This window comes from Lithobates pipiens, unplaced genomic scaffold (assembly GCF_037356315.1).
Source record: "Lithobates pipiens isolate NorthernLeopardFrog02 unplaced genomic scaffold, aLitPip1_a1.2 Scaffold_3, whole genome shotgun sequence".
NCBI classification, from domain to species: Eukaryota; Metazoa; Chordata; class Amphibia; order Anura; family Ranidae; genus Lithobates; species Lithobates pipiens.
The window spans coordinates 20,889,379-20,900,832 of NW_027507790.1; the positions used below are offsets into that span (position 1 = coordinate 20,889,379).

The following is an 11,454-nucleotide window of genomic DNA, read 5'->3' on the forward strand; positions in this document are numbered from 1 at the left end:
CGAGCTCCAGACTCATTCAGAAAAAAATTAAAGTCAGCAGCTACAAATACTGTAGCTGCTGACTTTTAATATTAGGGCACTTGTCTGTCCAGGAATCCAGTGTTATCCTCACCTTAACCGATTTTTCAATCAGCTATCGGGAGCCGGCACCATCTTGACTAAGGGAAACAGGTAGTGAAGCCACACAGAATGGGCCGGCTGCAGGGGAATGGGAAGGTGTGAACTTCTGGCTCAGTTTGTCGTGGCAAATTAAGCTGGTGTTGTATCGAATACTGTCCCCCGTTGGATAGAGTCCGCCCTGTACTGCTCTTGCACAGTAGGGAGGACAAGGAGACGCCGATGGTCTCCGAAGATGAACGATGCCTGCGCACTGAGTCCAGGTTCAAGCTCCACCATCCAAATGAACATAGAGTTAGAATAAAAAATTGCAGAGCGAAGCAAGGCAGTGCTCAAAGCGTGGCGAGCAAAGTGACCCCGTGAGGGGCTCTGTTACTAAGTGCTACCGTATATGCACTTGCATGGTGGGGCTTGAACCTGGACTCAGGGCAGAAGGTACTAGCAAGTGCGCATGCGCCGTTCATCTTCGGAGACTTTCGGAGTCTCTTTGTCCTCCGTACTGTGCAGACACTATCCGATGGAGGGACAGTTTTTGGCAGAATACCAGAAATGGGAGCATATACCTGTCAAACCAGGTACCCATTCCCCCTTTCCCCCAAAAAGGTGTCAAATGTGGCAGCAAAGGGGGGAGGAGGCAGACAAGCAAAGCTTCTCCTTTTAAAATACCATATAGAGAACTTTTGACTGCATATGTATTATTACTTGTGCCAGATTGAGAGTCCTGTTGTCAGTATAACTAAAGGAAAACACAAACACCTTGTCTTCTTTGGACAACTTAGACAAAACCCAAAGTATAGGGATACAGTGGTAAATATATCTCATTGTTACTGAGAGATCTTACTGTCTGTTGGTGGCCCCCTTATGTCCAGCACACTAAAGTCACTATAATGCTAAGGTGATAACGATCCACGAGAAATTAAGTTCCTCAATAGCAAAGAGATTTAATTAGTGCTGTAGCTTTAGATGCTGGGATTCCATTGCTCTGTCGTAATCCAGTTTGACTTGTCCAGGGGTTACATGGTTTCTGCTGAATATTATGTACATATTGAAGCTGGGTTGGAGTAGCTTGAGAAAGCAGTCCTGCTAGGTCACAATGGTGCTTTCACACTGAACAATAAGCCTGTCATGTCTCCTTGATTACTGCAGGAGGTTGATGTATTTGCCTATGAATCTACCTGTTAAGACCACCAAGCCAAGACAGTCATTTTACAACTATAGTGTTAAAAAGGGCTGACTTTTATAGCATGATGTGAAAATTACCTTTCTTTAAAGCAATGAAAGTGCCAACCTAACAGAAATACTTTCTCTCAGCATTGTGAATGGAGAGCCAGGAAGCTTCTGATCACAGAACACCATATATCAAAATGGTGATTTCCTAAGAGAGCGAGGAAATTAAATGGAAGTATAATGGGATGTCTACACAACTTTACTGATATTGGCTACTAAAAGTTTAGGCAAAATATTTGTTTCTATTACAAAACCATTCTGCGTCACACCTGACTGATATTTTCCATTCCTTGTCCATCTCATTAAATTGGTTCATTATCTGAAGCTGGCTGACAAAAGCCATGCTACATGCCTCATTAGCCAACACTAAGCTCAGCTACTTGGCACAGGCTTGTGGGCACCTATATACTAGCACTAAATCTGGAGTATTCAATGTATAATACCTTAATAATGATGTCTTTTAAAAAGATGCAGAGCTCATAATGTTCTAAAGGCAAACATGAATGCTATATTTTATTGCATGCGGATAACGTGTGTTATCTCATTTTATCCTGCTATAAAGAGAAATAGGCCTATGGCAGAATAGGACATAATTTTACAAACTAACATCTTACAGATCATGCATACATTTGTAGGGAATGAGGTGGGAAGAATATTATAAGGCTTTGCTTTTTACAGTGTGCTACTGTGTTGGTCCAGGCTGTAGAGAAATGTCAACCATTGCAGAGAGGTGCTTCCAGCTTCCTGGGAAGCGCCCTCAGCACACTAATGTCTAGCACTCAAATAAGCAGTCTGCTGTAATGACTAAAGATGAGCTAAGGATCAAGCCAAACTCAGTTCAGCCTGAACTCACAGGAAACGGATGCATGATAGCAGGCCACTGGCCCAATCAGATATGGCTGAGAAATTTCTTGCCCCACAGTTGCACATAACAAAGGAAATGATGCTGGTGCCATGTAACCATATCAGATCAATAATGTCACCAGGATCCCTGTCGCTTTGTTAAATGCTGTTATGGGACAGGGAATTCTACAGTTGCAGCTAATTAGGCCAGCGGTCTCCTATTATGTGATATTTTTCTGTGGGTTTTTGGACAAACTTTACCCCGTCCCTGGAGGTCAGAAGGGGAAACCAGTGAGAGCTGTGTGGGACCAGGGAGACTGGCATGCAGAGCAGGGCTCGGGAGTGAGCATGCACAAGTGCCCCCATAGCAAGCCACTTGCTATGGGGGTACTCAGCAGGGGGAGGGGATAGGATCACCGGTAGGGAACCTGAGAAGAGCAGGGGGTCAGCAGGGCAGAGGATGGGAGGTCAGTATTACAGTGTGCAGGACTCAGTACGGCAGAGGAGAGAGGTCAGTAGTGCAGAGAACAAGGGTCAGCGGGGCAAAGGATGGAGCTCAGCAGTGAAGAGAACAGAGGTCATTAGGGAACAGGACAGAGATCAACAGTCCAGAGGGCAGTAGGGGAGAGAGGTCAGCAGTCCAGAGGGCAGAGGTCAGCAGTCCAGAGGGCAGAGGTCAGCTGTCCAGAGGTCAGCAATCCAGAGGGCAGAGGCCAGTAGTCCAGGGGACAGAGGTCAACAGTCCAGAGTGCAGCAGTGCAGAGGTCAGCAGTCCAGAGGGCAGAGGTCAGCAATCCAGAGGACAGTAGTACAAAGGTCACTGCTTTGGCAAGATACACATATTTCTTCTCCTCCTAACATGCACACACTTGTTACATAATTATCTTACAAACAGTCTGGAATATACACAGTGTACATAGAGATACAGCTTAGACCTGCTCACTGTTTACACAGGCAAAGCCTTGATATGCACACTGTATATACAAATAGCCTGCATGTGTGTAGAGACTGTATAACTGACTGGTGTTCTCTGATTATATGATGTGGGAGCTGCAGAAAGCATACCAGTCAGTTATACAGTCTCCACACACATGCAGGCTATTTGTATATACAGTGTGCATATCAAGACTTTGCCTGTGTAAACAGTGAGCAGGTCTAAGCTGTATCTCTGTGTATACTGTGTATGTGGGGAGGAAGAGCTCTGAGTGCCTGTGTGTGTGAAGTGACAGGATAAGAGGAGCAGAGCAACACGGGAGGAGGGAGCCCTCCAACACCCTCAATATCCTGACAAGCCCATGAAACGCTTGAAAACGCTTATCTCATTCTCAGCAGTACCGTAGATTAGAGGCACATTGGGTGTTATTTACGAAAGGCAAATCCACTTTGCACTACAAGTGCAAACTACAAGTGCAAAGTGCACTTGAAATTGCACCGAAAGTGCACTTGGAAGTGCAGTTGCCATATATCTGAGGGGTAGATTTGAAATGAGGGGAAGCTCTGCTGATTTTATTATCTAATCATGTGCAAGCTAAAATGCTGTTTTTTATTCTCTTTGCATGTCCCCCTCGGATCTGCAGCGACTGCACTTCCAAGTGCACTTTCTGTGCAATTTCAAGTGCACTTTGCCCTTGTAGTGCAAAGTGGATTTGCCTTTAGTAAATAACACCCACTGTTTACCACCTGGCCAAGAAGTCAGGTTCTGTTTCCTGCGTGAGGTCCTATTACTATGGAAACAGAACCAAGTGACCAACATGCTTGTTCGCAGCACAGCCACGTCTCTCAGGGGAGGGAGGACAGAGGCAGGGGGTGTGTTGATGAAGTTATATACACCCACTGAGAACTTTTCAAACAGAAAATGGACCGTTTTTGCCAGCTAAAGTAGGAAAAAAAGATTAGCTGATATGTGATTAATATAATATGTACTAGTTATTTAACCCATCCCATACTTCTCCTTTAATGTCTTAATTTAGCCTTACTGTTGTTTATAAATTGTCCCATAATTTAGATTTTCCTGCTTGTTTTCTATACATTGAGCTTATTCCTTAGACCCCTTTCACACTGGGGCGCTTTACAGGCGATACAGCGCTAAAAATAGCGCCTGCAAAGAGCCCTGAAACAGCTGCTGCTTTGTCTCCAATGTGAAAGCCCCAACGGCTTTCACACTGGAGCGTTGTGCTGGCAGGAAGGTAAAAAAAGTCCTGCTAGCCTCATCTTTGGAGCGGTGAATGAGCAGTGTGTATACCGCTCCTCCCCCGCTCCTGCCCATTGAAATCAATGGGCAGTGCAGCTATACTGCGGGTAGTTTTAACCCTTTTTCGGCTGATAGCGGGGGTTAAAAGTGCCCCACTAGTGGCTGAATAACCCTGTAAATACGACGGTAAAAATAGCGGCGATTTACCGCCAAAGGTCCCACCACCCCAGTGTGAAAGGGGCCTTAACTTTCTAGCCTTTTGCCTATTTTATTTACCTTTTCTCTTTACAGTGGGATAAAGCAATAGACTTATTCAGCAAATGTTACATACTTTTTTACTTCTTCTAGTTGAAAATTATTCCTGCTTAAAAAGCAGATCACCAATTCTAGCAGTCATTTTTACCAAAATACTAATGTGACACAAAGAGTGAAGCTTAACAAAAGGGCTTATAATTCAGATGTGCCTGAGACAGTAAAATGTTTAAATACAGCTTTGAGAGGGCTACATATGAGTGTTCTGAGAGATAATAGTATGTAGTAGTAGTAGTAGTAGTAGTAGTAGTAATGAATGTCTGCCTACATCAATTGAAAATTGAGAATCAAGGTTTAGGTGGACTCACAAAAAACACTAAAAATATTTCTGTTTTCTGCCACATGTACTGTTTGGTAGAGTTTTTAAGATTATGTCTGAATTACAAAATAACATTGCCTTCAATTTGTAGAGGCATGTCTGTCACAAACACTCCCCGGCATTGCAAGAGTGAAGACAAAGATGGAACAATTTCATGCATGTTTAAGATCATTAAATAGCTAGAACATGATGAATAAACAGACTTTCATCTAAATTTGCTGTGACCAAATTACAGTAGTAATTAAAACCACACTAAGTCGTATCTCCATTCTGCAGCAAATTCTTGATGCAGCCATAACAATTTCAAGTTTCCAAGATTAGCTGTGGTGTATGACTTCGGTGACTTCAGCTCCAGGGATGGCAGAATTATTCCATTACAGTTTATTATGTATCCACAGCATGGTTGGAAAAATGCTGTTTTCTTACATCATCAAAGTGTATAACGATCATTCGGCAAAGTCAGAGCACCAGGCAGGAACAGATGTAGAATATTTTTTTCCCTCTAGATCTTCTGTCTATGAAAAAGAATTATATACCTTATGCTTTTGGAAACGTAAGAAAAAGTTGCCAGAAAAATTATTTTTCAGTTTCCTCTTATACCCTTGTATGGTGTTTCACTGATGGCCCTGGAAGTGCTCACTCCTGCTGCTGTAGTGTCTGTATATACGATAAATTAATTATTCAAGAGTCAGACCCCCTTATAAAAGTAAAAAGAGTGTGTATGCGTGAACTAAAATGCAGAGATCTCATTACCGGAAATATTGCAATCCTACAACGTTCTTTAGATCCTACAACAATTATGTAGTACATGGTCCTACTTGATTGGAATACATATTTAACATAATTTTTTACATAAATCCTCATGTTTCATAGTGTTGTTGAATCCAAGGGATAATGTACTGCGAATGTACAATCAAATTCTATAGTATATGACTAGCTTAAGAGACATACAGATGCAGTGTGTGATTGAACCCAACAGTATCTAAACAATATTGAATATTACTATTGGATGCACTCCCTCTTGATATTCGTTTGCCACCTAAGATCGTAAGTATGAATCAGGAGGTAGTTAGAATATACAAAATGACTTCAGGGTGGAGGACTGCAGCAAACAGTGAGGGAAGTAATAAATACAGTACATATTTCACCATAGTATTTCTCTTTTTTCTTTTAGGTCACACCAAGTAAAGGCTTTTGGGCCTGGCTGATGAAGGACTCACTTTGGCTGTCTGTATTCTATTTTTGAAGGCTTGCACTATGTATTTGCCAAAAGCACAAGATTGTAAAGATGAATTTATGGTTGAAAATTAAAGATGTTGTTCTGTAATTTGTTTGCTTTCTAAAAAATAAAGCTGTAGGTTTCTCAAACGGGCAGTATGTTTATTAGAATGTAAAGAATGAATTTTGTACATACGCATATTACAAATGGACCTCTCAGGGATTTTGTTGCATATTAGTTCTGTATTACTGCATTTTGGTCAAGACACCTACCACGTGAATTCTATAATAAATGTAAGACACACCAAAACTCTAGCAGTCAAAAGGTTTTCTCACCACCCTCACTCAGTTCACCAGCATAATGTAAAAATCCCCCAGGATCCCTCAATCATACCATTGCTTTCTGTTACATGTTCACAAGTCTTTTGCTGTTCTTTGAAACACTCGACAGCCATGCCACCCCTCCCTCCTCCTATTCCTGGAAGTGAAATGTTTCCAGACTGAGCCATGGTTAGTTATTTTAACTCACAATCAAAAGAGGGTTGAATTCTGATTTGCTGTTGTGGCCACCAAGTAAAAGAAGTGTGTCTAGTGCCATCAGATTCCACTCTGGCTTGACTGCCAATGCCATAAGGTCTCATCCTGGCTTGATTGCCAGCGCCATCAGGTCCCATCCTAGCTTAATTGTACCATCAGGTTACATAGTTATATAGTAGGTAAGGTTGAATAAAGACAATAGTCCATCCAGTTAAACCTGTGTGGGGGACATGTGTCAGTGTCTATAATCATTTCCCATATCCCTGTATGTTGTGTTCTTTAAGATACAATTTCAAGAGTCTTTTAAAAATATTAATGCTCTTTGCAGACACCACCAATTGTGGAAGAGAGTTCCCACCTTCTTATTGCCCTGACAGGGAAAAAAACCCTGCACAGCTTAAGGTTAAACCACTTCTCCTCCAATCTCATTGTGTGGCCCTGTGTCCTCTTACACTCTCTGGGACTGAATATTTTTTTGCTATGCTGGGATCACCATTGAGGTATTTGTAAATCGCTATCATGTCTCCTCTCAAATGTCTCTTCTCCAGGGAGAATAAATTTAGTGCTTGTAGTCATTCCTCGTAATTAAGGTCCTCCAGTCCCCTTATTAATTTTGTTGCCCTTCTTTGGACTTTCTCCAGCTCCAGCAGATCCCTTCTGAGGACTGGTGACCAGAACTGGATGGAATAATCCAGATGTGGCCTGACCAGAGTTTTATAAAGTGGCAGGATTATAGTTTTATCTCTGGCGTATATATCCCCTTTTTTATGCATGCTAAAACTCTGCCAGCCTTGGTAGTTGCAGCTTGACATTGCATGCTATTGCTTAATCTGCCATCTACTAGGACCCCCAGATCTTTCTCACACCCTTTATTCCCCCAGAGCCCCCCCCCCCCCCAATGAGTAGTTTGTGTTTATATTTCAACCCCCCAAGTGCAGTACCTTACATTTTTCCACATTAAGCCTCATTTGCCATGTAGTTGCCCACCCCATTGTTTTGTTCAGGTCTTCCTGTAAAATTTCTTTATCCTGACGTTATTGCTCTGCATATTTTTGTGTTGTCCGCAAAAACTGAGATTGAGCTATTTATCCTATCCTCTATATCATTTATGAATAAAATAAACAGAATTGGTCCCAAGACAGAGCCTTGGATACCCCACTTACCACTCCTGACTAGTCTTAGTACACATTATTTATCACCACCCTTTGGACACAACCCTGTAACCATTTTCTTTCTAAGAACAAACTTTATGGTCCATGCCTGTAGATCTCAGCTTGTAGATTAGGCTTTATGGGGAACTGTGTTGAATGCTTTTTCAAATTTCAGATACACCACATCCTCAGGACTCCCTCTATTTAGGTGGCAGATCACTTCCTCGTAGAATGTTACCAGATTGGTCTGGCAGGAACGATCCTTCATCAATCCATGATGATTACTACTAATGATACTGTTTTCATCAGCAAATTCTTGAATATAGTCATATATCCTACCCTCCAATAATTTGCCTGTCATTGATGTTGGGCTGACTGGCCTGTAGTTTCCAGGAATATGTCTATGCCCTTTTTTGAATACTGGTACCACATTGGCTTTTCTCCAATCAGCTGGTACAATTCCTGTCAGTATGCTGTCCACAAAGATTAGGAATAGTGGTCTGGCTATAACCTGACTGAGTTCTTTGAGGATGCTCAGGTCCTGAGGATTTATTTGTGTTGAGCTTTTTTTATTTATTTATTTTTTTCTTGACTCCAGCCTCTGCTAGTCACAAGGGTACATCCTGTGATGTGCTTCTCTGTGTCATCTGTAACCATTCTTCCATCATCGTCTTTTATGTGGGCAATGTGCTCCGATTTTGCTTATTTACTGTTAATATATCTAGAAAATTCCTTGGGATTTTTTTTTTACTCTCCTCTGCTATGTGTCTTTCATAGTCTTTTTTAGGTGCCCTGATTTAGTTCATATACCTCTTATTGCATTCATTGTAGTGTTGGAATGCTGACAATGACCCTTCCACTTTATATTTTTTAAAGCCCATTTTTTTCTCTTTAATGAGACTTTTTACATTACGGTTTAGTCACCCAGATTTAACCTTCACTCTTCTATATTTATAGCCCATTGGAATGCGCTGTGCGATACCTTTGTTTAGCCCTTTCCCGCCGAGCGTACGCAGATATGCGTACTCGGCTTCCGGGGGTTATACCGGGATGATGCCCGCACCTGCAGGCATCATCCCGGTACCGTTTTTTGCAGCAGGCGATTGGCTATCCAGGTATAACAACCGATGCGGCTAAAAGCCGCTCGGCTGTTATGCCGGAGGAGCGGGAGGGGACGTCCCCCCCTCCCGCCGCCTCTCGCCACTGTTACCGGTGCTCCCGCTCGATCGGGAGCACCGATCAGAGATCCGACGCCTCCGGCTGCTGCGGAGAAACTGGAACGAAGCCGTAATCGGCTTCGTTCCAGTCTCCTCATCGTAAACATGGAAGCGACGTCATGACGTCACTTCCCATTTACTCGGCTGCCAATGGCGCCGGTTTTAAAAAAATATCCGGTATTCAGAATCGCTGTTTTCGGCGATCTGAATACATTGAAGTGTAAAGGAGGGGTGGGGGGTCTTTTAGACCCCCGATCCCTCCATAAAGAGGACCTGTCACCACCTATTACTGTCACAAGGGATGTTTAAATTCCTTGTGACAGCAATAAAAGTGATCAATTTTTTTTTTTTTTTTAAAACAATTTAGTTATTTTAAAATAAAAAAAAAATAAAAAAAAAAATTTGAAAGTGCCCGCCGTCCCGCGAGCTCGCGAAGCAAAGAAAACGCATACGGAAGTCGCGCCCGCGTATGTAAACGGTGTTCAAATCACACATGTGAGGTATCGCCGCGATCGGCAGAGCGAGAGCAATAATTCTAGCACTAGACCTCCTCTATAACGGTAACCTGGTAACCGTAAAAAAAATTTAAAGCGTCGCCTATTGAGATTTTTAGGTACCGTACTTTGTCGTCAATCTACAAGTGCGCGCAATTATAAAGTGTGACATGTTTGGTATCTATTTACTCGGCGTAACATTATCTTTCACATTACGTAAAAAAATTGGGCTAATTTTACTGGTTTTTTTTTTATTCATGAAAGTGTCCCTTTTCCCAAAAAGTTGCGTTTAAAACACCACTGCGCAAATACCGTGTGACATAAAATATTGCAACAATCGCCGTTTTATTCTCTAGAGTCTCTGCTAAAAAAATATATATAATGTTTGGGGGTTTCAAGTAATTTTCTAGCAAAAAATATGGATTTTAACTTGTAAACACCAAATTCCAAAAATAGGCTTAGTCATGAAAGGGTTAATATGTTCCTAAAGCACACCCATTTTTCTTCCATATTCCATCCTTCTATCTTAGAATCCCTGGTAGAATTGAGTCAGACTGTTTTTGGCTTCATCATTTCATTATGTAGGACTTATAGGAGAATACCTAGATAGACCTACACCATTTGCTACTCTGTATTACATATTTTTGTAGCAATTTCAGAGGTTCACAAATTTATAAAAACAGTTGAAACATAATTCATCAAACTTTTCACTTATTGCTCACTTGGAGGGGGGGGGGGGGGGGCGATTGCTTGCCAATTCCTGTATCTGTGTCAAATGACAAGGAATTCTCAATGATGGCAATACAAACACCTATTTTTAGCAAAGTAGAGAAGAGGTAGAACCTCTGTTATAGTTGTCTGTGCCACTGGAATAGGAAAAATACACATAAATTAAAGCTGTGAATTGTTAGGATTCCTGTCAGGTTTTAATCTCTACCTGTGCCCCTATTATTAGTAAAATGGAGAAGGGTTACAACTCTGGCAAAAGAGAAATTGGCTAGCAACCTTGATTCAATCAGGGTAAGGCGCAGGATGGCATTTACTTACCTTGTAGTTTGGCTATGCACAGTAAGTGCAGTACAGTAATCTGTCTTGCTGTTGAGAAAAGTAGAGTAAAGAGTAAATCATGAAACAGCAGTGGTGGACAGCTTTATTGGAAATACAGACAGACAATATATTTCAAACACTAGTTACCGTTGACATGGAGTTATTAAATCTGATTTTACTGGACCAGGCCTTTTGTATTTTCTGTATTGAGATCATAAATGTTTGTGATATTTTTAGCTGACATGACTATGCTTATACAGTAAAAAATGCATGATATCGGGAAGCTGTGTTGTCTTAATGGCGCATAAAGTGTGACAAGCAGTAACAGGATATAAGCACATCTGGAAGGAGAAGAAATCACACTTTGGTGCAGCTACATACTGGTGGTCTTCAGCTGTCTTACAGAGAGTACTGATCTTCTCTGGTATATTACCTGGGGCTACTACCAAGTATACATGCTCTCTGTCTATTTTTTGCAATGTAAATGCCTTATTATGGGTGCTCAGATCATTTAGGCCTCAGGCACACTGATTGTTAACAGCATTGCTTTTAGGGGTGTCTGGCATTTTTTTAATGCCTCTAAATGCCCCTCCATGTTAGCCTATGTGTCCATGTACACATATGCGTTTAGAGGCAGACAAAAAAAAAACTAGTGTCTAGGAGCAGTGGCAGAAAAAAATGTGTAAAAACATATAAATGCATCAATAGATTATTATAGCGGCCAATGAAATGAATTAACATCCAAGTGCTCGATACACCTAAATGCACCTAAACGTGTTTA

At 41.6% G+C, this 11,454-nt stretch overlaps 1 protein-coding gene across 3 annotated transcripts in view; it reads left to right on the plus strand.

Moving 5' to 3' along the window:
• MYO18B (myosin XVIIIB) overlaps window positions 1-6,377 on the plus strand; it is an 861,659-nt gene extending 855,282 nt beyond the window's left edge. For all 3 annotated transcript variants that reach the window (XM_077461361.1, XM_077461362.1, XM_077461363.1), the window contains one exon: window positions 6,184-6,377. In XM_077461361.1, coding sequence (XP_077317487.1) covers window positions 6,184-6,197 — 14 coding nt within the window. In that variant the 3' untranslated portion in view covers window positions 6,198-6,377. The remainder of the gene's footprint in view (window positions 1-6,183) is intronic.
• Window positions 6,378-11,454: the final 5,077 nt, after the last annotated feature.